Source organism: Petromyzon marinus, chromosome 30, assembly GCF_048934315.1.
Source record: "Petromyzon marinus isolate PM22_M1 ecotype Great Lakes invasive population chromosome 30, UKy_Petmar_22M1.pri1.0, whole genome shotgun sequence".
NCBI classification, from domain to species: Eukaryota; Metazoa; Chordata; class Hyperoartia; order Petromyzontiformes; family Petromyzontidae; genus Petromyzon; species Petromyzon marinus.
The window spans coordinates 9,060,110-9,086,620 of NC_133696.1; the positions used below are offsets into that span (position 1 = coordinate 9,060,110).

The 26,511-nt window shown below is 56.5% G+C and overlaps 2 protein-coding genes across 3 annotated transcripts in view; one reads left to right on the forward strand and one right to left on the reverse strand.

The window, feature by feature from the left end:
• The first annotated feature begins 1,362 nt into the window (after positions 1 to 1,362).
• Positions 1,363 to 8,212, forward strand: LOC116947571 (uncharacterized). The gene is made up of 3 exons (XM_032963471.2): positions 1,363 to 1,680; positions 3,284 to 3,746; positions 5,325 to 8,212. The coding sequence occupies exons 1-3, from the start codon at positions 1,600 to 1,602 to the stop codon at positions 6,410 to 6,412; spliced, it is 1,632 nt and encodes a 543-aa protein (XP_032819362.1). The 5' UTR covers positions 1,363 to 1,599; the 3' UTR covers positions 6,413 to 8,212.
• A 4,786-nt stretch (positions 8,213 to 12,998) lies between these two features.
• The window catches only part of UPF2 (UPF2 regulator of nonsense mediated mRNA decay), a 33,238-nt gene continuing 19,725 nt past the window's right edge, over positions 12,999 to 26,511 (reverse strand). The window contains exons 14-22 of one of the 2 annotated variants that reach the window (XM_032963474.2): positions 26,165 to 26,440; positions 25,692 to 25,875; positions 24,916 to 25,082; positions 24,702 to 24,800; positions 24,475 to 24,573; positions 23,092 to 23,277; positions 16,679 to 16,820; positions 15,567 to 15,687; positions 12,999 to 14,981 (exon numbers count right to left, since the gene is read on the reverse strand). In XM_032963474.2, coding sequence (XP_032819365.1) covers positions 14,972 to 14,981; positions 15,567 to 15,687; positions 16,679 to 16,820; positions 23,092 to 23,277; positions 24,475 to 24,573; positions 24,702 to 24,800; positions 24,916 to 25,082; positions 25,692 to 25,875; positions 26,165 to 26,440 — 1,284 coding nt within the window. In that variant the 3' untranslated portion in view covers positions 12,999 to 14,971. Of the gene's footprint in view, positions 14,982 to 15,566; positions 15,688 to 16,678; positions 16,821 to 23,091; positions 23,278 to 24,474; positions 24,577 to 24,701; positions 24,801 to 24,915; positions 25,083 to 25,691; positions 25,876 to 26,164; positions 26,441 to 26,511 lie in introns of both variants that reach the window. The other variant, XM_032963473.2, reaches the window with a different exon arrangement.

Genomic DNA, 26,511 nt, shown 5'->3' on the forward strand with positions numbered 1-26,511 from the left:
GTGGCTGAGATGTTAACCACCTCGCCTGGTATACAAGAGGTCGTGGGTTCGATCCCCACCCTGACGCCTGCTGCTGTATATTTGGAGTTGGCATGCTCCACATGATGAGTCACTCAGTTGAGCTTAGCGCCTGCTGAAATGAAAAAAAAGTTTGTGGGAACTCGCAGCAAGCAGTGACGGCCCTCCACCAGAGGACGCCACCTCCTAACCTCAGCCTTCTCCGCCACCACCTCCATCCCTGCCCCCTGGAACTTCTCTCGACACGCCAGGCGACTTCTCCATCACACACACACATCACGCACACACGGAGCTCTGTGTGTGCGTGGTGTGTGTGTGATGCGTGTTGGACATCGGTGGCACTTCGTGTGTCTAAACCCGTGCAAGAACAACAATTATGTCGAGCCCGTTGGGCAAACATCGGCACAGCGGAGTACAAAAGGTGGGCCCGGGGATCAAGCCGGCCTGGCCGTGCCACCGCTGCGTGTGCATGAGGGGGGGTCCCGGGGGGGGGGTCCCGGGGGGGGGGTCCCGGGGGGGGGGGTCCCGGGGGGGGGGGTCCCGGGGGGGGGTCCCCGCACGGAGCGTTGCTTGTGGCGCGATACAGCGCGGCTCTGCTGCTGCTGCTGTAGGAGGAGGCGTGGGGGGGGGGGGCAATGCTGTGGGGGGGGGGGGGCGCTGCTGCTGTGGGGGGGGGGGGCGCTGCTGCTGCTGTAGGAGGAGGCGTGGGGGGGGGCGCTGCGCCTGATCACGGAGCCCGACTCCACAGCCAATGACGTCGCCGCTGTGGAATGCGCGCACGAGAGACCCCCCCCATCACGTTCCTTACCTCCACCCCCCCCCTACACCATCAGCCCCACTGTAACCAAGCAAGACAAAGATCCCCCGACCCCCGCATAGCCTGGAATAGACTCTCTTGGAGGACACCGATTAAGGCCGGGGACGGCACGCGACGGGGTAGGTGGGTGGCCAACACCGCGCGCGGCCGCCTTTGTCTTCCCAGTGCCCGATGTTCACACGCGCCGTGGCAGGCACTCGTTTAAGGCTGAGTCGACCTAGGGGACCGTCCAGGAGCTGTTCGGATAATCGTCACTGGTGTTGGTGGCCGTGGGCGGGTTGGTAGGGCAGCGCGCTAACCGCGACACCACCGCTCCCCAACAAAGACAAAGATCCCCCATGTAGCCTTCACAGTGTGTCGGGGCAAGTCCGCTCCCCAACACACACACACACAGTGACACTCCTCCAGTCTCACAGCCCGACCCTCCCATGCACCACCCGGCCTCACCACCCCCCACCAGCCTCACCACACCCAGCCTCACCACCCCCCCACCAGCCTCACCCCCCCCCACCAGCCTCACCCCCCCCCCTTCCTACACAACTCCTCCTCCTCCCCCCACCACTTCAACCCTCGTCCCCAGCGCCCTCGCCCAAACCCCAACGCACAGAGAGACCCGTGCAGGCGACTCGGCGAGACACGGAGAGACACGGAGGGGCACTGGGAGACACGGGGAGACACGGAGGGGCACTGGGAGACACAGGGGGAGGGGGGCACGGGGAGGACGAGGTGAGACGAGAGGACACGGGGGGTGGGGGGGGGGGATTATGTCCACCCACAACGGGTCTCCCGCGGGATGGAGCGGCAGAGCGAGGAGAGGTGGTGGCTCGCTCTGCGACAACGATGTGGTGAGTAACTCCACTGGAGCATCATCTTCCCACCGTCTCACCTCATCAACTTCTCATCCCGTCACTGCCATCATCCCTTCGCCGTACCCCCCCCCCCCCTCTCTCTCCCACCTCATCTGCGACCTCGCGATCCACCCTCAACCCCGCACCTCGGATTAGCGCGGCTGGCTACGTGCGGTGCGATAGAAGTTCAACGCGCGTACAATCGCCTCTCCCCCCTCACCTTATCGCCTCTTTTCCCACCCGTCACCTGCATCTCCTCACCTCATCCCTCACCTTCCACACCTGCCCCCCCCCCCTCCTCACGTTTCCATCTCCTCGTTCTTAGTCTCTCATCTTCATCACTCGCCCTCTCATCCCCTCGCCATACCTGTGGCGCCCTACTCGTCTCACCTGTAGCGCCCTACGCACCTCACCTGTAGCGCCCTACTTGTCTCACCTGTAGCGCCCTACTCACCTCACCTGTAGCGCCCTACTCACCTCACCTGTAGCGCCCTACGCACCTCACCTGTAGCGCCCTACTCACCTCACCTGTAGCGCCCTACTCGTCTAACCTGTAGCGCCCTACTCACCTGTAGCGCCCTACTCACCTGTAGCGCCCTACTCGTCTCACCTGTAGCGCCCTACTCGCCTCACCTGTATCGCCCTACTTGTCTCACCTGTAGCGCCCTACTCACCTGTAGCGCCCTACTCGTCTCACCTGTAGCGCCCTACTCACCTGTAGCGCCCTACTGATCTCACCTGTAGCGCCCTACTCACCTGTAGCGCCCTACTCACCTGTAGCGCCATACTCACCTCACCTGTAGCGCCCTACTCGTCTCACCTGTAGCGCCCTACTGGTCTCACCTGTAGCGCCCTACTTGTCTCACCTGTAGCGCCCTACTTGTCTCACCTGTAGCGCCCTACTTGTCTCACCTGTAGCGCCCTACTTGTCTCACCTGTAGCGCCCTACTTGTCTCACCTGTAGCGCCCTACTCGTCTCACCTGTAGCACCCTACTCGTCTCACCTGTAGCGCCCTACTCACCTCACCTGTAGCGCCCTACTCGTCTCACCTGTAGCGCCCTACTTGTCTCACCTGTAGCGCCCTACTCACCTCACCTCTAGCGCCCTACTCGTCTCACCTGTAGCGCCCTACTTGTCTCACCTGTAGCGCTATACTTGTCTCACCTGTAGCGCCCTACTCACCTCACCTGTAGCGCCCTACTCGTCTCACCTGTAGCGCCCTACTCACCTGTAGCGCCCTACTCGTCTCACCTGTAGCGCCCTACTCGCCTCACCTGTAGCGCCCTACTCGTCTCACCTGTAGCGCCCTACTCACCTGTAGCGCCCTACTCGTCTCACCTGTAGCGCCCTACTCACCTGTAGCGCTCTACTTGTCTCACCTGTAGCGCCCTACTCGCCTCACCTGTAGCGCCCTACTCACCTGTAGCGCCCTACTTGTCTCACCTGTAGCGCCCTACTCGTCTCACCTGTAGCGCCCTACTGGTCTCACCTGTAGCGCCCTACTCGTCTCACCTGTAGCGCCCTACTCACCTCACCTGTGGCGCCCTACTCGCATCACCTCGTTCCTCCCGCCCCCCACCCTGCACCCCGCACCTACAGAAGGAGAATGGTAGTGGTGTTGATGGTGATGGTGGTCAGGAGGAGGAGGAGGATGAGTGGAGCCTTCTTTCAGAAGAGGAGCGTGAATGTCTCCGTTACTTTGACGCCACGGTCGAGTCCGCGGCTGCACCGGAACCTCCGGGCGAAGGGGACCCGCAAGGGGACCCCCGAAAACCCCGGGAGGCGAGGAGGAGCGTCCACCACAACCACCACCACCACCACCACTCCAACCAAAAGCATCACGAGAACGGGCTGGAAGATGACGCGGCTGTGATGAGGTCTCCGAGGGAGAGCGGCGGGCACGCGGGGAGACAGGGGACCCCCCCCGGGACCCCCCCCGGGACCCCCCCCGGGACCCCCGCGACCCCGGGGTCCCAGGGAGAGGGGGACGCGGAGCTGGGTGCTGAGGAGATGGCGGCGCTGCGCTACCTGGACGCGAGCATCCGGCACGGAGAGCAGGAATGTGAGTTCGCCCAACAGCCATCATCTGCTCCACTGACGTCGTCATAATCATCAGCATGATTACCCCTTCCACCGTCAACATCACCATCATGGTGCTATCATCATCAATAACAGTACCAGCAGCTTCAGTCTGAACATCGGAGGTCTCCACTACTACCAGCATTTGCATAATCACCACCACTATCATCAACATGATGGAGTCATCATCACAATCATTAACCACACCACCGTCAGCAGATTCACCGTCACTAGCAGCGGCTGCATCAACACCCCCATCCGTAATATCATTACATCACTACCACGACCGCCACCATCATCAACACCAACCACGGTGGTCATATCACAACCATAATCACCACCAGGATCACTAGCATCATTCATCCCCTATCAGCGGCATCACCTTGGACAATCACTGCGCGCCTCATCCTGCTGTGTTGTTGTTGATGCTGTATGTGGCACGTGGTGTTTATGTTTTGGCACATGGTGTTGCGACGTGTTGGCACCGTGGTATTGCGATGCGTTGGCACATGGTGTTGTGTTTAGCACGTGCCAATGTGATGTTGTGATGCTGTGCTGCCACGTGGTTTTGCGATGCGTTGGCACATGGTGTTGTGTTGGCACGTGCCATTGTGATGTTGTGATGCTGTGTTGGCACCGTGATGTTGCGATACGTTGGCACATGGTGTTGTGTTGGCACGTGCCATTGTGATGTTGTGATGCTGTGTTGCCACGTGGTTTTGCGATGCGTTGGCACATGGTGTTGTGTTGGCACGTGCCATTGTGATGTTGTGATGCTGTGTTGGCACCGTGATGTTGCGATACGTTGGCACATGGTGTTGTGTTAGCACGTGCCATTGTGATGTTGTGATGCTGTGTTGCCACGTGGTTTTGTAATGTTGGCACGGTGGCTTTGTGATGTGTTGGCACCGTGGTGTTATAATGTTGACATGTGCTATTGATGTTGTGTTGGCACGTTGTGTTTTGCTGTGTTTGCACGTGGTGTTGTGATGTTGTTTGTTGGCACGCGTTGTTGGTGTTGTGTTTGCACGTGGTGTTGTGGCGCCTTGGTGATGTCTCTTGCATCTGGTTACGGGGCTACGGAAGCGTTACGCATTCGACACGAATTCATCACACGTGGCCTTCAACTTAACGCCCAGTAATATAAATAGGAAGATATAAATAGTGATATTTATCAATAGTATATTACAAAGTGAGATGTTGCTGAGCGATGCTGTGAGCAGCAGAGGGTAGGAGGCGCAACATCCTTTGCTGTTATTGTACTTGATTGATAATTGACTTACACAGACACTTAACAAAGTCTGCACGTGATGAACAAACGTGGACGATGTATCATTACTCCTTCAGCAGCACGACCCCGGCAGTGTTGGAGAGCTATGCTCCAACGTGATCCCCAACCACCTTCACCAACCCACACAGTGCACCAGCGTGAAGTCCAGCAGTGGATTGAGCACGGCTGTTTTTTGTTTGCTTGTCATGTTGAGATTCGTTGCGATGTTCGCGCGCTGATTAGGATAGTCGCCGTGTCTTCCTCTTCCCTTTCCTCCACCTCGTCAAGCAGTGCGCGACTTCCCTGACCCCGCGGGGATGGCGCCCGAGGCCCGGGCCGTGCTTCCCGAGGCCTTCGGTGGGGACGCGGGCCCCAGGAGTCGGAGGCCATTCCTCTTCCCGCGGCCCAGCGTGCGTCTGCCCGACGGGAGGCCAAGCGATGCCGAGACGGTGTCGAGAGGACGGGGGAGGAGCGCGGACGACGAGCGGAATGAGGATGATGAGAGGAGGGATGATGAGGATGCGGGGAACGAGGAGGACAAGGCGGAGGAGGTTGACGAGGTGACTGACGTGTCTACCGGGCCCCACCGCGTCCGCGCGCAGCTCCGAACAACAGGGACGAGAGGAGTGGACGAGGAAGGCGGAGATGGAACGCGTGGGCTTGGACGAGGAGGTGGAGGCGGTGGCAGCGGTGCAGGCTGCGGACGAGTTGGAGGAGGAGGTGGTGGCGGCTGTGGAGGAGGTGGTGATAGAATGCGTGCTGACGTAGGGAGGGCAGATGGAGAGCGTGGTGATGGTGGACGAGGTGGTTGTGGAGACGGAAGGCCTAATGGAGGCGGTGGAGCACAGAGGCTGGAGAACCAGGGACCTGGAGTCGAACCTGAGAGATGCCGGGGCACGGGCGTCGTGCGGCGCTGCTCCGTAAAGTTCCCCGCAGGACCCGGGCAGGATCACGCCCGGCAGGAGGCCCTAGCCAGGCTGGGGCTCCTCAAGAAGGACTCCGTGGGCAAGGGGGACCCGCGGGGCCCGCGCTCCCCGCAGTGCGGCCCGAGGGGGCCCGCTCGCGCCCCGTCACCGGGTCCCCCCCTCTCTCCGGGGCCCTCGAGTCCCACAGGTTCCGCGAGCCCCACCAGCCCCATGGGGCCCTCGAGTCCCACAGGTTCCGCGAGCCCCACCAGCCCCACGGGGCCCTCGGGCCACGCCGGGGACGGTAGCAGGGGCCCTGGGCGGGCAGGCAGGTCCCCTCCTCGCGGGCAGCAGGGGCAGCAGCGGCCGGGCCTGAGGCCCTCTGGCATCACGGTTCACTTCTCACCGCGCGGACGCGCCGCAGAGGAGGAGCACAGAGAGGCGCTGAGGAAACTGGGGCTGCTCAAGGCCTGAGCCATCGAGGTGATGACCCCCAGTCTGGGAGGGTGGTGGTGGTGGAGCCGGGGGGGGTCCCTCTTCAAGTGTTTAACTTAGGTGGAGGAAGTCAGGCAGGGGACCACGAGAGGGGGGAGCAAGGGGATTCCCCCAGAGGGGGGTTCACCCGAGATGACACCACACACACACACACACCAGGGGGTGTGAGGTCTGTGGTGGCCACGTTCCTGGACACCACAGGCCATGCCCGGCCCCGACAAACTCCCCACCTCCTCAACAGCACGCAACCTTCACGGCGCTCGATGATGGGGATGATGTTGAAGGAGAGGATGATCGTTGATGATGAGGATTATGCTGTGGATGATGACGGTGACGATGATGTTGAGCTGACGGCGTCGCGAGAATATTTATACCGCAGATACGTTCTGGGATTACAGTATAGTCGCTCTCATATATACGGCACAGTACATGCATAGAGTGTACCATACATAGAGACACACAAAGACGGGAAGATGTGCTCTCACTCGCACAAACACAAGGGCGCACCGACACACACAGACACACGTAGTTACTTACACAGACACCAAACACGTGCACATAGACAAGTCACACACAGACACACGTAGTTACTAACACAGATACCAAACACGTGCACATAGACAAGTCACACACAGACACACGTAGTTACTTACACAGATACCAAACACGTACACAAAGACAAGACACACACAGACACACGTAGTTACTTACACAGACACCAAACACGTGCACATAGACAAGACACACACAGACACACGTAGTTACTTACACAGACACCAAACACGTGCACATAGACAAGACACACTCAGACACACGTAGTTACTTACACAGATACCAAACACGTGCACAAAGACAAGACACACACAGACACACGTAGTTACTTACACAGACACCAAACACGTGCACATAGACAAGACACACACAGACAGGTAGTTACTAACACAAATACTAAACACGTACACATAGACAAGTCACACACAGACACACGTAGTTACTTACACAGATACCAAACACGTACACAAAGACAAGACACACACAGACACACGTAGTTACTTACACAGACACCAAACACGTGCACATAGACAAGACACACACAGACACACGTAGTTACTTACACAGATACCAAACACGTGCACAAAGACAAGACACACACAGACACACGTAGTTACACAGACACCAAACACGTGTACATAGACAAGACACACACAGACACGTAGTTACTAACACAAATACCAAACACGTACACATAGACAAGTCACACACAGACACACGTAGTTACTTACACAGATACCAAACACGTACACATAGACACGACACACACAGACACACGTAGTTACTTACACAGACACCAAACACGTGCACATAAACAAGTCACACACAGGTATGCATATGCATACACATTGACATACATGCATACAATGACACAGGAAAAGATCCCCCGTCTAGCCTGAACAGACTGTTGGGGCAAGTGCTGTTATCGAGCGCCTATGAAGGCGGCCACGAGGGGGTGGGTGGCCAGCACCACGCCCGGCCGCCTTTGTCTTCCTAGTCAAGACGATTACGCACGGCACCAGATACTCATTTGAGGCTGAGTCGACCTGGAGGAAGCCCAGGACCGGTTCAGATAATCGTCACTGGTGCTAACCGTGAGCAGGAATCGCACTCGGGTCGCTGGATTCATCTCGCACCGCGCTAACCGCTGCGCCACCGCTCCCTATACACAAAGCCACCACACACACTGACGCGCCCGCTTCTGTATGAATTAAAATGTGAACTGGAGACATCGGCTCCGTGTGATCTCCTTTGGCCCTCGTGGTCTCTACCCATCCGTGGGGGCCTCGCTCATGGCCCTGGAAAGTGGGGGTCGGGGTCTTCTCACCTGGGCCCCCCGGTGAAATTATTTGGCGGTTTGAGATCGGGGTTTCTGCCGGAAATGTGAATCGGGTCAATTCGTAATCACCCGGGCATGCAAGGAGCTTGACCCCTGACCCAAGTTACCCTGACCTGACTCCCACAATCCGGACCCCTTTACACGCCCCCGCAGCGACCCCAAACTTCCATCTCCCCGGCACACTGGGTTAGCGCACCCGACCCCTCGCTCTGAGAGCTCGACACCCGATCCGGGCCGTGTCGCGTTCCACTCAGCGACCGATACCCGAGCCCCCAGGGCAGCTGCAGCGGCGGCGGCGGTAGCGGTGGTGGTGGTGACGGCGACGGCGGAGAAATGAATAATGAACGAGATAATTAATGAGGTGCCAGGCTAGGGGGGAGGGGGTAGGGGCACAGGTGTGCGGGAGGTGAGGGTGGGAGGGAGGCAGGCAGGGTGGTGAACAGCAGCGGAACGAGCGTGGGGGGCAGAGGGTGCCTTGACCCCCCTCCCTCCCCCTGGTGGCTAAAGCGATGAGCTGGGGCCTCCTTGACAACCACCACGAGATATGTTTTCAACAATAGCGTAAAAGAACAAAACACTTACTGAAAACGCGTTTTAAATGTCTTTGTGTGGAAAAGCGTTCGTTTACGTTCCACGTTTTATTTCAATTTAATTAAAATAAAATATTGGGGCCTCCACCTGATCGATTGCCGCACTTGCCCCCTGAGCTGATAATGCCGTCACTACGGCCACTGGCGGTGAAACTGTCTGGAGTGATCCCTGTAGAAATACGGGGGGTGATGTGATGCCTGTAAATTGAAGTATGATGTAGAGAGAGGGATGTGATCCCTGTAGACAGACGGGTGATGTGATGCCTGTCGGAGTAGGGATAATGTGAGTCTGCTGATAATCTGGTGATTGCTGCTCACTCAGAGGATTTGGAGGCGCTGCTGCTGAACCTGGAGTGTGCCACTAAGAGGTGGGGTTTTACCATCAACCACACCAAAACTAAGCACCTGCCTGAGTATCTTGTGCTACCAAACACTCCACCCCTCAGCTACCCATTGGTGATGGAGCAGTTGTGGAGTGGAGAGTTTCCCATACCTGGGCAGTGTTCTTATGACCAGGTCCGGTTTGACAGCAGAGGTCTCACTCCGAATCAGTTGGGCGGCATTATCTTGTCATCGCCTGCGCAATGGTGTGTGGAAGCTACCTGGTCTGTTGCTGCACACGAAGCTTTGGGTCTTCTCGGCCACAGTCATGCTTGTGAAACGTGGACCCCTCTAATGGAACATCTGCGCCGGTTAGACACATTCAAGCTGGCATGCCTACGATCCATCCTGGATTTAACCAAGCTGGATTGTGTGAGCTCACAAATCCTTGAAAGATCTTGACCCATTCCCCCATCAGTGAGCTTCTCCGGCAGGCAATGCTGCGTTGGCTGGGTCATGTAGCCCGCATGCCCGGCCACCGCATGCCCAAGCAGCTTCTGTTTGGTCGCATAGAAGGGGCTAAACGGGTACGACATGGGCTGGAGAAGAGATTGACCAATACAGTACGGAAGGATGTGGAGTTGTGGACTTGCCGAAGACCGGTACCAGCGGTGTCAAAATCAGCCTCTATTGAGGAGGCTCGTGAAAGACGCTACTGGGCAGTTGGAGGCAGTCACCCTCCAGCAACAACGGAGGGCAGATGAGCTACGCTCACAACTAGTGGAGCACCGGGTGGATAAAATAGAGCAAGTTGGCACTGTGGGGGGTACAGCTGGTGCATCTACCGGTAATCTCAGCCAACCCATGGCACCTGAGTCTGTCCCGTGACCTCCTGTCAGCGAGTCTTCGACACTTCACGTGGCCTCAAAGTGCACCTGGCCTGGCATAGGCGCCGTGGTGGCGTCACCGTCACTTAGTGGCGAATAGCGTTTGTATTGGAAATGCGATGCCTGGACAATCGGTGAACTAACGCCTCTAACAGGGGTGATGTGATGCCTGTTGTGAGGCTGCTGTTGTCGCCTGGAGCTGAGCTGTTCCACTCACGATGGACTCCGCTCCACGTTTTCCTCCCATCCATGGATCATCCCGATTTCGCCTGGTCAGGGGCCAGAGGGCAAGGGGCAGCAGCTGTCCACCGTGGGAAGCCTCCTCTCCCAGTCTCACTGGAACTTTCCATGAGCACGGGGACAGTCAGGGGCAGGGTTCAGGGCTTCGTGAACATTAAGGACCGCCGCCTCCAAAATAAACTAAATCCCCAGATGGAAACTCCGGAGTATTGCTCCTCCCAGGTGTCAGCCCATGCTCTCCCTGCCCACCCCCGTCCCTGTTCACCCCGCCCCCGTCCCTGCTCCCCCTGCCCATCCCCCCGTCCCTGCTCCCCCTGCCCTACACCCTGTCCCTGTTCACCCCCCCCATCCCTGCTCCCCCTGCCCATTCCCTGTCCCTGCTCCCCTTGTCCATCCCCCGTCCCTGCCCCCCCCTGCTCATCCCCGTCCCTGCTAAAGCTCCCTCTGCCATGTGCGCCGCTTTCCGGAGACACCGCCCTGGGCTCGGATTTCACCTCCGCGGATCAGACGCCGCATTCAGCGGCCGCGTTGAGAGAGGCAGGAGAGGGAGGGAACGAGCCCGCGCGATGGGCGCGGAGACACGTGAGGATGTCATGTCCTTCACATGTTCACGTCGTTCAGATGTCCACACGCCGAGCCAAGGGCTCTTGTGAATGTCAGTCATTTAATTCACACGCGTGTGCTGGCACGCGTCATTCGCGAGAAATGACAATACAGCGAGAGCAACCTGCAACGTGAACATCACGTGTCAGGAAATATAGGACGTTGGACCAACGTTGTCCTTAATGATTCCACGTGCCAACGTTGGCATGTGTAGACTACACCCTCTGCCTAACACACTGCTATTGAGTCGAGGAGGCCTATACCCATGCGGTCTGCTGGGGAGGGGGTGAGCGGCCAGCACCATATCCGGTCGCCTTTGGCTCCCCAATGCTGATGTAAACACATTGCACCAGGTACTTATTTAAGGCTGAGTCGACCTAGAGGAGGCCCAGAACCTTTGACGTTGGTTGCTAGTGGGAATCGAACTCGGTCTTGGGGTTCGAAGTGCAGTGGGCTAACCACGGCGCCACCGCTCCCCCCTCACACACGCGTGGCCAACACGTGGAGTCAGCCCAGATCATCCTTGGCCCTGTCCCAGTACCGTAAATATGACCCCCCCTCCCCCCCTCTCTACCAAAGGAAAGCCCCCACCTCACGCCGCCGCCACCGCCCCCACTGGGCACAGTTACATCGGAGGGATGAGAGTTGCAGAGGGGGCGGTGGGGGGACTTGCTTGGGTTTCTCGACATCAACGGAAATTCCTGAAACTAAAACAGCTGGAGCCACACACACACGCGCGCGTACACACACATACGTATACACACAACGCATCCACGTGGACACACGCAATCGACGTACACTCAGGTACACAGAATACAGACGTGCGCACACACACGTCTACAGATGTTCAAAGCAGACTTCCACACAGACGTACGCACAGTACAGACGTGCACACACACGTACACGCGGGGCGATCAGGCAGCATCGATATTAACGATGTCGTTTTTATATTCATCCAGCAAAGCCCGAGTCTTAAGACTCTTCTCAAAAAAATCCCTGCCGCGTTGAGATATGCTTGCAATTGCTACTCATTTTGTTACAATTAGCTATTTAATTCGTGCGACGTGAAACCAGGGGGAGAGGAGGGGGGGTTTATGAACCCACACACATGGGTTCAACCACTTGCTCTAACTGCCATCTCTTTGTCAACTTCGAAGTACAACGGGAATGAGAGTTTCGCGAAAACACTGCGCGCGTCGCTCAGCAAATTCAACAATTTCTTTTATTGTACCAAGTAAGGCCCACCAAGATATTTTTCAGAAGCGACCTGGCCACAAATGATAGCTCAATGAAGTGGCTTACCGTGTGGAAATGTACAGCAGCCAAATCCTCTAAACGCATGTTTCTAAATGTGGAGGGAAAAACTGGACCCAGAGGAAAATCCACACGACCACGGGGAGACCAGGGTCGGAATCGAACCCACGACCTCCTGTATACCAGGTGAGGTAGTTAACATCTCGCCACCGTGGCACCCAGAGGAGGAACACTCGGACCCATGGGGGAGCCCCAGCCCGGGCGGTAACCAGTGCCTCAAGAAAAAAAATTAAGAATTTAGCGCCACTTTGAGGGTACAGTACGTAATCATCCGCCAAATAACCCCTGCCCGCCCTCTCAGTCGTGAAAGCTGGGGCTTAATTTCTCACGTAACATTGTTTTTGGGTCGCCAAGTAGTCTAGATTAAGTAGTAGACAACTAGCAGTCAACGACCATAGCGAGAGGTGTACACTCGATGTGGTGTGGCGGCGCACGGATATATATTATGGGTCGCCATGACGGGGAGACCCGATTGAAATGAAGCCTTGGTTACCAGTCACACGATCAAACGTGTCTTTGTGTTGCCTATTGTACGCACACTTCATGACGCATCTGTGAAATTGGACAGAAACTCTAGAGTTTGTTTTGTTTGCGCACCCTTGCAGCGTCGCGTGCCGACTCGGCCACTCTGATCATCCCCCACCCCTGGAGCTCAGGCTTGCCAACGGTGACCTCTGTACGGGTTTGGGGTCAAAACAAAAAGATACCGGCTCGGGGAGTTGCTTATTTTGTGTTTTATTGACACCGTGAAACCCCCACAATCTGGTGCGCTGTCAATGCACACTGAACCCGTCACGGTGAGGCCGGAAAGGGCTGGTTGTTGAGATCTTCCTCCTCACGAGATTAAGGATAGCCAGAAATCCTTCCCCCACACCCTCCTTCACGCCAAGTTGAGTCCCCGAGTGCGGGAAGTCGTTCCGATCACCACATGGGGAGACTATGGTCTCCCGCGTGTGAGTCCTGCTCGAACAGGCATGGTCCCGTACGCCACCACCACAACCCAACTTTCCCCGCCATCCATCATCACCACCACATCAGCACCATGCACGTGTGATCAGAGACACCTGCTAGGCTAAACGGAGACGCCCTGACCCATGAGACAAACCCACTCTTCGGACCAAACCACCGTGGCCACGATCCCATCTTGATAGCACGAGCTCAGCGGTTCATACACTTGGCTTTGGCTGCGACCACACACACACGGGCTCGTGTGCAAGCCCCCGAGCGCGCATCTGCGCAGACGTCCTCTCGGTGAGCCGCCCCCATCTCTCCGCTTCCTCCAGCTCGGGTTTCCATCGCTCGCTCCATGCCATCCCCGCCGCAAAGGCCGAAGCCAAAACGGACACAGTTCACGATGTTGTAATGTACGACGACCGAGACGTAGCCCGATGGGGGAGGGGGGGGGCACGCCCACGAGACAGGAACAGTTCCCCCCCAGCGTCCACGACCCTAGCCAAGCGCTTGCCACGTGCTCGTCACGTACCCACGCGTCCAACGGAAAACAAGTCACGTGGAGCAAAGGTGCAGTTCCCCTTTCAATCGCCATCACAAACCGGACCTCAACGAGCATGACGTGCCATGGATGATTGTGATACAAAAAAAAAACAAAGGTGATCCCAAGATTAAGGCCGGCTGTGACTTACTGGCTGTGATCGGCCAGCTCCCACAGGCTCGCTGTGAAAAAAACAAAACATGAACATAACAAAGTGTGATGTAATTTTAGCCGGGGGCAGCCCAAAGCAAACTCAAGCTGCCAACTCAGCAACGGTGTCGCATTCCGGACGAGACGACCGCGAGCCGAGATCACGCGTGAATCCACGAAACGGCTCGCCGGATTATCTAGGTCTTACGCCACCATTTATCCGTCCGCTTCTAACGTCCTCGCAGAGTAATGCTCCGGCAAAGCATTCGGTCTCCTCGTACGAGCTCAGAGCCCCGGTTTTCATGTTAACATTTCGGCAAAAAGTCCCAAAGCTATGAACCCCAATTAAAGACATCCTTCACAAACACTTTCTGCAAGATCACACCTAACCACTGAACACAACGCAGCGGCTGTTTCTGGTTGTTGGAATTTGACAAACGTTCGGGTGACGTCACTGTCACTCCTGGAACACCACGTACAATCTTACGTTGTTCACCTCACGAATGTTTCTCAGGCTCAGACCGGCGAGTCTACAGAGCGCGCCCGACACGACCGCCCTCCCTGGTCACGTGCCTTCCGCAGCGCCACGCCTACGTCACACCAATTCACACTGTGCCACGTCACCTGCATCACGCAGCCGATCGATCAGCTGTGTTGTCCACGGTCACCGTCTCATAATTCATTCTCTCTCTCTCTCCCCGCTCTGCTCCATGAGCCCTCCCACGCTGGTCCCGGAAGGGGGCGGCCGCCGCAGGGTCACCGCGCGGCAGACGCGGCCGTGTGTAACGCCCCCCGCTCTCGTCCGTCCGCCTGCGTCTTTGCCGCCGGTGCCTGCCCTCGCTCCGCTCGCGTCTCTTTAATGTGAACTTTTTGGTTTTTAATAAAACAGCCACGACCAACCGACCCTCCCGTATCTCCTCATCCGCTCTCCCACACACACGCAGGCACGCACACGTGTGCGCGGATGGGCAGAGCGCCCTGGGCAAGCCGGCACAAAGCGCCGCTTGACTGATTTTTCCCTGCGCACGTGGCAGGAACCTCCTCTGTTCCTCAGCGCCGTCTGCAAAAGCACGCGCACACACCAACACATGTGTACACATGTTAGCTGTGGCATGGAATCCAACGCAGGTTGCTGGGTTTGGAGTGTAATGTTGCAACCACTTCTCATAATGTGCCAACCTCTTCTCATACACACACTCGCACACTCACACATGTACACACACACATACACGCTCATACGAAAACAAATATTTCCTGCAAAGCCTACTCAGACTTTGGGGGAAGTGTTGTTACTGAGAACCTATTAGGGCCGGCACAGTGCATGAGGGGGTGGGTGGCCAAAACTACACCAAGCTGAATGTCTCTCCAGTGGTGATGTTTACACACTGCACCAGGTAACCATTTAAGCCTGAATCGACCTAAGGGGAGCCCAGGATCGGGTCAAATATTCGTCACAGATGTCGGTCACACTAATACCACCCCACACACTCGCACACACTAATACCATCCGACTCACACAACCTCACACTCACAATGTCTCGCACGTACTCACACACTCCACACCGCAAACCCTGCCTCAGTAGCCCATGGGGCACAAGAGACCGGGGGGGGGGGGGGGGGGGGGGCTGTGGGGGTGGTCACTCACCGGCCCCCGGTTTTGAAGATGAGGTCGGCGTTGGGGGCGCCCTTTGGGTGGACGTAGCGCGGCCGGCGCTCGCGGTTCGTGTTGGCCTGTGCGGGCCGCGTGGCCAGGGACTGCAGCATCTCTGCCAGGAGCGGAGGCGGCCACGAGAAAGGAAAACACACCAGGGTCAAACCCACGCTGGGATGCGGCCCCGTGCAATGACCCCACAGAATATTGACCGCCGGGGTCAGAACATTGTACATTATTTGAACTGGGAGTAAAAAATTTGCAACTGTAAATTCCTCCCTCCCATGGAAAATGTACTCCTCTGGGAGGGGGGGCGCATCAGGGTCTACAAGTGGGGCCGTCATAACGAGGTGACACGGTATAATTTTTGGACAGATCGGATACAAGTACTCTAGGGGTTGTTGGGGGGCGCCCATGGCGCCCCTCACAACCATTTACGGCCTTAGGCCAGGATTGTCACGAAAAAAATTGCACACGAATGACACATTCACACAAGCACCCGATGCTCCGTTTTGAAGTTTTAAAATTAAACATTTTGAATTGTATTATGTTTTGAATTAGATCATTTTGTTTCTTCATTAAAAGCTTTTATCATTTTACATCTGGAATACTTAATTGAAAACGACATTTCATGTAAATTTCCTCTAGCCGTTAAGTAGATGGCCTTGCTGGGGGTTTGGTTCGATGCAGACTTGCACCCGCTCCTCTATAGCCCCGCCAAGCGATGGTTGGCTGTTTGGTCCCGGTCACGTGACGCACTTCAACCAATCCGTGCCGCGTTAGTCACAGAATGACAGAATCACAGACCTGGGTGTTTATATATTAGGACTCCTCCCCCAACCCCCAACCACTGGAGTAGGAGTATGGTAATGGTCAAGGTATCTTCTCAAAGGTAAGGGTGAGACTTCTGACCTCCCCTGGTCAAAATTATGTCAGGGAGTTAAACTACGACGGTCTAAATGATTTAGAACATTCTGACCCCGTGTAGGGATATCTATAGTAGTCAAAATATTGAGATCGGTCCGACGACCGCCTAGAGTGAAAAGAGGGTGATGTGGGGGGCAAGCGGGGGGAGTGAGGGTGTGGGCAGGCGCTGGTGGCCTTACCCTGGTAGTCCTCCTGCTCCTGCCGCTCATTGATGTCGAGCGTGAGCTTCTTGACGCGTTGGCGCTCCTCACGCTCTGCCTGCTGTTGCGTCTTCCGCGACGCCGCCAGCTGCGACGTAATCGGCACGCTCACCGGGCGCAACTTCACAAGACGGGCGAGGGGGGTAATGGGAGGTTGGGCGAGATGTAGTTAGTGCGATTGTTGTTAGCGCCGTGTCCTGGTGAGGTGATGCCCATACGCGGTGGCACAGCAAGTAAGAGGATGATGGTCTGGAGAACCGCAAGGCTGATGGACTAAAAAACTCAACACGTTCGTAAATGACTGTGGCCTTAACATGATAGGCAACATTTTGGAGAATGGCCCTTGTTCATAGCACATCCATTCTTAACAGCCTACTCTATGTTTTTAATTTTAAGGCAACGGCGTTGCTATTGATGTGTGGAGTATTGTTGCTGATTGTGCTGGAGCACCACTGGCAAAAGCAGCAGCACCACCAAATAATATAGGTATAAAAATCCCCTAGCCCTGACAGGGCTGTGAGGTTGACCAGGAGATGGCAGCACAGCAAGTTGGTTTGTGAACCCATCCACTGTTATCCACTTGTAAGCTGGGGGGGGGGGGGTTCCTCCGGGTTCTCATTCCAATGCAGGACGCCTCCTGCAAAACGAGTCCGAGGACTCGGTGCGGCCTTTTTCATTGCAGGAATAACTACGTTGCGTCGAGGGAATGGGTCAACATTCCAACCGGATAAGCCTCCTTAAAAAAAAGAATAACAGTCCTGAGAATTGGCAAGGCTTTCCAAATGAACGTTCCCCCCTCTTTCCGCCGCGGTAGCAGCAGGGTCTCCTTAAAGGACCCTGACGAGGGGAGGCAGCCACCAGGGCGTGATAATTGGTTTCTGGCGAAATGCGGGGGCGGGCGCCGTGCCGCGGGTCGAAGGCACTTCCTCTCGCGCCGACGCCGTGCCGCCAAACCCCACTGCGGGGAAGTTGATGGGGGGGCGGCGGGAGGTAAAGGTAGAGTAGGAGGTGGTAGTGGGGGAAAAGGTTTATGAGGAGGGGGGAGGGGGTGGAGTTAGAAGTTGACGAGGAGGTAGAAGAGCAGGAGGTGGAGGCAGAGGAGGTAGATGAGGAGCAGGAAGAGGATGTTTAGGAAGTGGAGAAGCAGGTGGTCGAGGAAGAGGTAGAGGATTTGCAGGTTGAGGAAGTATCGGGGGAGGAGGTGCAGAAGGAGATAGTGGAGACAGCAGAGGCGACATGAGATGAGTACGCGGAGAGGAATAGGAGGTACAGCAGCAAGTAAAGGAGGAGGAGGTGGAGCGGTGGCGCCGCGCGGAATGTGAACCCGAACCCGGCTAAACTCGACGCAGGCAGGGACGCGCAGCTGGTAAAACAACGACGGGGCGCAACCTCGTCGGCAAAATACAAACACAAACAAACGGGCCGCACATTTCAACATTTGCCGAGTTTTGTTTCTACTCCACGCCGGAGAACGGTTTCATTATTGTATCGCTGTGGGCAGGCGGCGGCAGGCAAAAAAAAACAAGCCCCGCAGAGAATGTTTAAGGACGAAGTAAATAAATTAATTAAAATACGCGTGAACGTACGCCAGGGCATTTTTTTTGGCTCGCGCCCTTGGTGAGTGAAGGCATGCCGTGCGTGGGCTCCACTAGGCCGGCACGAGGGTGGGGGGGGGGGGTTAACGTAAACATCCATGAGGAATTGCCTGCTCATACGCACACACACACGCACCTAAATACATTACACGCAGATATACCCACACACACACAGGTATTTACACACACGCACGCACAGGCATGCACACCTACAGACTTACACGCAGATATAACCACACACACAGGCATTTACACACACACAGGCATGCGCACATAAAGACATACACGCAGGTATATACACATGTGTAGAGGCATGCGACAAAGATCCTCCATGTAGCCTTAACAGACTGTAGCAGCAAGTGCTGTTAGCGAGCACCTATGAAGGACAGTACAGCACACGAGGGGGATGGTGGTCAGCACCATGCCTTGCCGCCTTTGTCTCCCTTGTGGCGATGTTTACACACTCCACCAGGTACTCATTTGAGGCTGAATAGACCTAGGGGAGGCCCAGGACCGGTTCAGATAATCATCACCGGTGATCGCCATGAGTGGGTATCGAATTTGGGTCACTGGGTTCGTAGTGCAGCACGCTAACCGCTACACTCCCGCAGGTATAGACACAAGCACAGGCATGTGCACCTACAGACATACATGTAGGTATATACACATGCACCCACAGAGATGTACACGCATGTATACACACATGCGCACAGGCAAGCGGGCCTATAGGTATGCGCGCAGACATATACACACACACATAAATATGCATGCTGCACAACTACACACGCGCACACACTATCTCTTATCTGTTACACCCTTATCTCTTACACCTTCAATCGTGTTGTTTTGTTTCTGGTCGCTTGGCATTTTGGGCTTTTGGGCCTGTGCCCAGCAACCACGATTAAAATAAAATGAACAAAGTCACGCGTGTGCCCACACACAGCCACAGAAGCTCTCGCACAGGCTAAAACACCTACACACAGAGGCTTGTACATTCACATACAGACACACCGAGGTATGCACATAAACAAAGATAAAGATCCCCCATGTAGCCTTAACATACTTTTGGGGCAAATGCTGTTAGAGAGCACCTATGAAGTCTGGCACGGCACACGATGGGGTGGTGTGACCAACATAATGCCTGTGCCACGCACATGCGTACACTCATGCAAATGTTACACCCACACACGCAGACAAATATACACACAAGAATGCACACGTAAGAATGCACACCCACGCACGCAAGCAGACAGCTGCCCGTGTATGGTGCACACCACAAACGGGCCAGGCCAGACATAAATTCATATACCCACACACAAGTAAACACACACACCCACCCCTACATGCATGCACCCACCCACACACACACAAGCACATATACACGTACACCTGTATACGCATGCACACGATCACACGCGCTTAGCGACGCGGTTCACTCATCGGCCGTCCCGTAACGGCGCCCAGACCACACTGCGGGCCGCCCCGTCGGGGAAAACCCCGCAAGTGGCACCCACGCTTCCCATTCACCGCACGGCGCCTCCGCTGGCGCCGCTAACGCAGCTCTGGCAGAGACGTCCACCACCCCTCAACCGCGCCCCAGGGCCCGGTCAACGTGGCCGTGCGCACCCAAGGATTACGACATTCGAGCGGCGTGCCGGCGGGGGAAGGAGGAGCGGGCTCGGATGGGGAGGGGGGGGCCCTGTGTCTGGCCAAGGAGCAGCTTTACTTTCATTTTTCATTTTGATAAGGCTCTGTCTGCAGCGGCTGGCAACCCGAGTTTAACCCGAGTTTGATTCCCGTCCACAGCTAGCATTATCAGTGAGTGATTATCTAAACTGGTCCTGGGCCTCCCTTAACGTGACTTGGCCGTAAATGAGCAATCCGGTGTGGTACATAAACATCAGTACTGGAAAAACAAAGGGGGCAAGGAAAGGCGCTGGCCACACTGACCCCGTGCGCTGTTCTGGGCCACAACTCGCAGCGATCAGCATGGTGAAGTATGGTCTCTCACCATTATACATCTCACGCGTATTTATTAGCACGTTTGTGTATGGATGTAGTGTAGCAGTTAGCGCGTTGCGCTACGAACCCAGCAACGCGAGTTCGATTTTCAACCGGTCAAGGGCCTCCCCTAGGTCGACTCGGCCTCAAACGAGTACTGAGTGCGGTGGGTAAACATCACCACTGGGGAGTCAAAGGTGGGCGGGGGTGGTGTTGGCCACCAACCCCTTCGTATGTCGTGCCGGCCTTCATAGGTGCTTGTTAACAGCACTTGCTCCTACAGTCTGTCAAGGCTATATGGGGGATCTTTGGCTTTGTTTTGTCTGTATGTACGAGTATGTGTATTTGTGTGTTTATGGATTGGAAAACAGTCATAGAGACTCGCACATGTTACTCTGAAACTGCCACCGCATCCGCAGATTTCCTAACCATACCATGGTAGGAGGGTCTCCAGTTGCCGCAGTGGCGTTTGTCAGTGCTTGGCAGCGCGGCGGCAAGAGACATAAAAACGACACCGAGACAAACTCACAGCAGCCATCAACGCGGCTCGGTCTCTGTGGGAGGTCTCTTCCTCCTCGGCCGGGCTTTAGATGCACCAACTTGTGCCCACGAGTGACCGCACCGCTAGTGCCCGCTAGACCACGCAGGTGCCAGCCAGAGCGGGCATGCAACAGGTGCTGTGGCGTTGGTAAGCAGCAGCAGCGCAACTCGGCACACCGTGTGGATCTGAACAGGCGATCGAGTCCCCTCCCGCACGCTAGAAATTCAGCCGAGTAACTTTTGGCCGAACGACTCTCCTTCCAATCTTCCTCCAAACCCCCGTGCCCCCCTCCAAGTGCCGAGCACAACGCCCTCCGTGTGTCCCAAGTGTTGTGCAACGCCGCGTATCGCGTCACTGACTGCGTCGCGTCCATCTGGGCGACGCACGTCACCAACGACGCAAAAAGGGCACTTTTTTTGTTTTCCCCACTTGGCTGCTGGCACGGTCGACGTCAACCGCCCGGCACCACCCTGCACAGTCACTGAGGCACTGGTTCATTACGCGGGCATTTGTTTGTGCGAGTGTGTGTGTGAGAATGTGGGGAGCTGCAGTGTAGCGGTTAGCGCGGCCGCACTACGAACCCGTCCATCCGAGTTCGATTCCCGCTCATAGCCAACACCAGTGACGATTATGTGAACCAGTCGGGGGCCTCCCCTAGGTCGACTCAGCCTAAAATGAATACCTGGGGTGGTATGTAAACATCACCACTGGGGATACAAAGGCAGCAGGGTGTGGTGTTGGCCACCCGGTGCCGTGCAGGCCTTCATAGGTGCTTGCTAACAGCATTTCCCATAAGAGTCTGCTAAGGCTATACGGAAGATCTTTGTGAGAGAGTGTGGGTGAGGGTGGGTGTATGCAAGCGATGTTTGTGGAGCGATGTCACAGTGTGGTATGTACTGCACTATAATTCCAGCCACCTGGGTTTGATTACTGGGTTTCCTCTAGGTCAACTCAATCTTAAAAGAGTACTTGGTTACGGTGTGTAAACACCAGGGAGAAGGTGGCCAGGAGGAGTATTGCCACGATGCCTACTTGTGTGTCAACAGTCGATAAGGCTTATTGTGGGTCTGTGTGTGTGTCCATATACCCAGTTGCACCAATGCCTGCGCGCGTGTATGTGTGTCTGCGTGTGCAGGTGCGTGCGTATGCATGTGTGTGTGTTTAGCTGTGAGCGCACGCATGCGTGTGGATGAATGTACGTATGCCAGATGCCTGCTGGTATTCCCGTGTGTGTGTGTGTGTGTATGTGTGTGTGTGTATGTGTGTGTATGTGTGTGTGTATGTGTTCCAGTTTAATAGCAGGGGTCTCACTCTGAATCAGTCCAGCGGCAATATCTTTTCATCGGTTGCGTAACGCTGTGTGGAAGCTACCTGGTCTGTCGCTCCGCACTAAGCTTCAGGTCTTCTTGGCCACGGTCATTCCCTCTCTTCTCTACGCTTGCGAAACGTGGACCCCCCTAATGGAACATCTTCGCCGGTTAGAAACATTTAGGCTAGCCTGCCTACGATCCATCCTGGGTTTAACCAGGCTGGATTGTGTGAGGAGCTCACAAATCTTTGAAAGATCTGGGCAGGGTCCCATCGGTGAGCTCCTCCGGCAGGCAAGGCTGCGATGGCTGGGTCATGTAGCCCGCATGCCCAGCCACCGCATGCCGAAACAGCTTTTGTTTGGCCGGATTGAGGGGGCTAAGCGGGCGCGGCACGGGCTAGAGAAGAGATGGAGTGATGTGGTACAGGAGGACGTGGAGCTGAGTGGACTTGCCGATGACTGGTACCAGCGGTGTCAAGATCGGCCTCAGTGGAGGAGGCTCGTGAAGGATGCTACTGGGCAGTTGGAGGCAGTCGCCCTCCAACAACAACGGAGGGTGGAGGAGCGACGCTCAGAACAACGAGCGGAGCGCCGGGTGGCTAAAGCACAGCAGGTTAGGGGGCACAGGTGGTGCATCAGCCAGTCATCTCAGTCAGTCGACCCGTGGCACCTGGGTCTGCCCCGTGACCTCCTGCCAGCGGGTGTTCGACACTTCACGTGGCCTCAGGGTGCACATAGCCTGGCACAAGCGTCGTGGTGACGTCACCGCCACTTAGTGGCGAATGGCGGTTGTTGTTATTGTATGTGTGTGTGTGTATGTGTGTGTGTATGTGTGTGTGTATGTGTGAGCGCACACATGTATGGACCTTGCACCTAGCCTGGCCGTTGCCGTTTGTACGCGTGTACGCGTGTGGACATGGTCCTGCTCGCTCGTGCCCGACCGCACCTGCTGCTTGTTGCCGCGCCGGGTGAGCATGACGAACTGCATGGTGCCCATGTCCTGACAGCTCGTGGTGTCGCCCTCGAGCGCCGGTTCCCCGGGCGCCGCCTGGCCAGGCTTGACCTGCCCGCGCAGGCCGAGTGGGATGGCCACGTCCAGCTGGTGCACTTTCACCGCTTCGCTGCTCCGCTGCTGCTCTCACGCACACACACACGGTGTCGCCACGGTCAGGCGCGCCGGCAAGGCCCGACGGCGCCAATGTGCCGGCGGTCGTGCGTACGCACGCAGGGGCGACTCGCGCGAGGCCCACGCCAAACACAGCTGACTGGGCGCCAGCTACGCGATCTTGAGCCGGGAATTGAACGTGTCGCCTTACCGCTATTGAGACAGGGCGCAAGCTTCTAACGTACATGCTGCCAATTCCCCACGAGACACAAACGCTCACGGTTTTTACAAATACGTCTAGGTTAGGGACTCGTTAAAACGCGTGTATTTAATGAACCCAGTCGCGGCACCGCTGCACAATTGCCTATCTGTGAGCAAGTGGCGGCTTTCGACACCGAGCAACCCCCCATGGAGCTGGCGCAGCGGCCCAGAGAGACAGCACGCACGGCCCCCACGTTCACGACGAGGGCTTTGGGCACACGCACACCTGGCCTTGGCACAAAGGCCGCCCCCCCCCACTCTGTGCGAGGCTGCGGCCACTTTTTCGACGGTTCCTTTGGTGCTATGCAGTGCTTGGCACGGTGGCCTGTGGCTCCCGCATCACCGATCACTGCGCGGCGCCTCTCGCCCATGCTGCACACTCACGCGCGTGGTCTCTCTCTCTATCTCAAGGCCAAGTCTGTCCACTCGTTTGTCGCTCGTGCGCAGGTCATTCATTCGTATTGATTTTTAATACTGAAAAACATTGTGGATTTTTCTTCTCGTGATTTTTAAGACCGTGCATTTTTGTTTTCATGCACTGAGATGTTCGTATGTTGTCCAGTGGCCTCACTATTTGCATCCCAGGTCTCCCTTGCAAGAGACCTTCATCTTAGTGAGCTCTCACTTTGCTTCCAAAGCTCATGTGCGATATTTGTTTGTATACGAGCTGGTGGCATGTGTATAACGAGCGGGTGCATATGTGGCGCAGTTGTTGGCTAACATCAGTGACGAGTGTGATATTAGAACTAGCTCTGGGCCTCCTGTAGATAGACTCAGCCCTAAACAAGTACCTGATGTGGTGTGTAAACATCCGCACCGATTGATAACGACCGTTTCTATCACCCGAATTCTGCCACCTCGGGCAGTGCCAGGCAAGTGAAAAACCTGGTGTGGGCTCGGGGATTGATTTCAGGTGGCAGGTGAGTGGGCGGGTGGGCAGGCGAACCGGCCGGGCGTCCTCACCTGCATATTCTCCACCATCATCTTGTCGAAGGCCGAGATAAATTCATCATCCTCGGCGCACGCGACGCGCTTCAGCCCCCCACCGTCCTTCATTGTCACCTGCTGCCCACGCGGTAGGGGGGTGGGGGTCGTGGGGTCAGATGGGTTCGCAATGCGTGAGTGGCTGTACGAGGGGTGCGCATGGCACGCGTGTAAGCGTTGTGCGAGGGCCCACGCTCAGGCCTTACCCCTCCATCCTCGTCGGTGTCGTTCTCCTTGTTGGAATCCGTCATGTAATCCGTGTTCTCCTCCTCGTCATCCTCGTCCTCCTCCTCATCCGTCCCGTCCTGCAAAACAACATCAGCTCGTGTGGATCCCCTGTAGGTGCGGGGCACACAAATAGTGCCGCCACCCAATAACACTCCACCTTCAACACGAGCAACACCGCCCCTCCTCCCTTACCTCATCGTCTTGGTCGTTAGCGTCGCTCTCGTTAGCCGACTGCTCCTCCGTCTCCGCTCCTTCCTCCTCCTCATCATCGTCGTCGTCCTCTTCGTCGGCCACCCCAGATGATGATCCTCCCAGCACGTCCGAGCCACCAGTCTTGCCGCCGCCACCGCCGTCCAGCCCTTGAGACAGCGAGAGAGCGCGAGAGAGCACGAGGTCGGAAAATGTGAACGGAACGGACGACGCGCCCAGCGAGCTCAACAACGACTCCAGCTGCATGCTGGGAACTCGAGCATCCAGCAGAGGGAAAGAGGCACAGACGGCTTACAGAACATATGCAAAGTTAGAGGCATCTCATTGACTGTTAAGAAAAGTAAGTGGGCTTGCGTTAAGATGCGTCGCTCGAATAGATGATGTTCCGTAGTCAAGGCTAACGTTGAATTTTCAGCCACAGGAGGAAATACGTGATGAAATCAGCTCACGTGCAGGCGTTGGATGGAATGATATAACGCAAGACCATGAGCGATGATGATGATGACAGCTGGTTGAGACCTTCATCCAGCAGTGGATTGATCATCGTTGCTGCTGCTGATGAAGAAGTTTCTCCCATCAGTGTGTTAGCAGTCGCAAGAAGCCCGGCGTGAGCAACAGGCGTTCCGTGCCGGGCCCTTGCCAGGGCCCACCGCAGGGCCCACCGCAGGGCCCACCGCAGGGCCCACCGCAGGGCCCACCGCAGGGCCCACCGTAGGGGGGCACCCTTGCAAGGGCCACGGTGGAGCCGGGGAACCCACCGAGCTTGGAGCGGTACTCCCTCTCCAGCTCTGCCAGCTGCCCCATGGCCTCCTCGAGCGACGCGCACAGACGGAACTTGGGCCGCAGCAGCTCCAGTGTGTCGGAGATTAGGTAGTCGACGTCGATGGGGAATGGGTTGGTCGCGGTCCAGATCTCCTGGGTCTTTTTCCACCACACGTAGCGCTGCGTGCGTGTAGGTGGGTGGAAACGAGCGTATATTTTACTGATCGTTTCGCAGGCCACAAATCCAACCGCGCTCACGTACGCCACAACCGCACTTATGTTTCAGAATACCGCACGCTCACTATACCCGCTCACCAAACGCGAACGCTACAACCAAACACCCAAACACGCACACATCCCCGGCTACAACCACATGCCCCAACAGGACACAAGCACATATTCCCTGCAGCGCACACACACCCAGCACCCCGCGCATCCCCAACACCGCCCCACCACCCCCCGCACGGACCTGGAAGTAGAGGAGGAAGCAGTCGAGCTTGCGCTTGCTGGAGCCGCGGTTGAAGTACTGGCCGCACGTGTCGAGCAGCGTGCACACGAGGCGGATGCGGAAGAGGCTGTCGGGCGGGTCGAGGGCCCCCGGCACGCCGTCGGGGCCCACGCCGAACGTGAGGAACGAGTAGAGCGTGCGGAACACCACGGCTGACTCCACCATGCGGTAGTTGTAGAGCTCGCCCAGGAACTTGGCGCTGCTGATGCGGCGTTGGTTGAACTTGGGATGGTTGATCTGGCCGGGGAAGAAGAGCGGCAGCAAGTGTCGCTCGGTGCTTCAATACCGATACTGGGCCTCCCACGCGG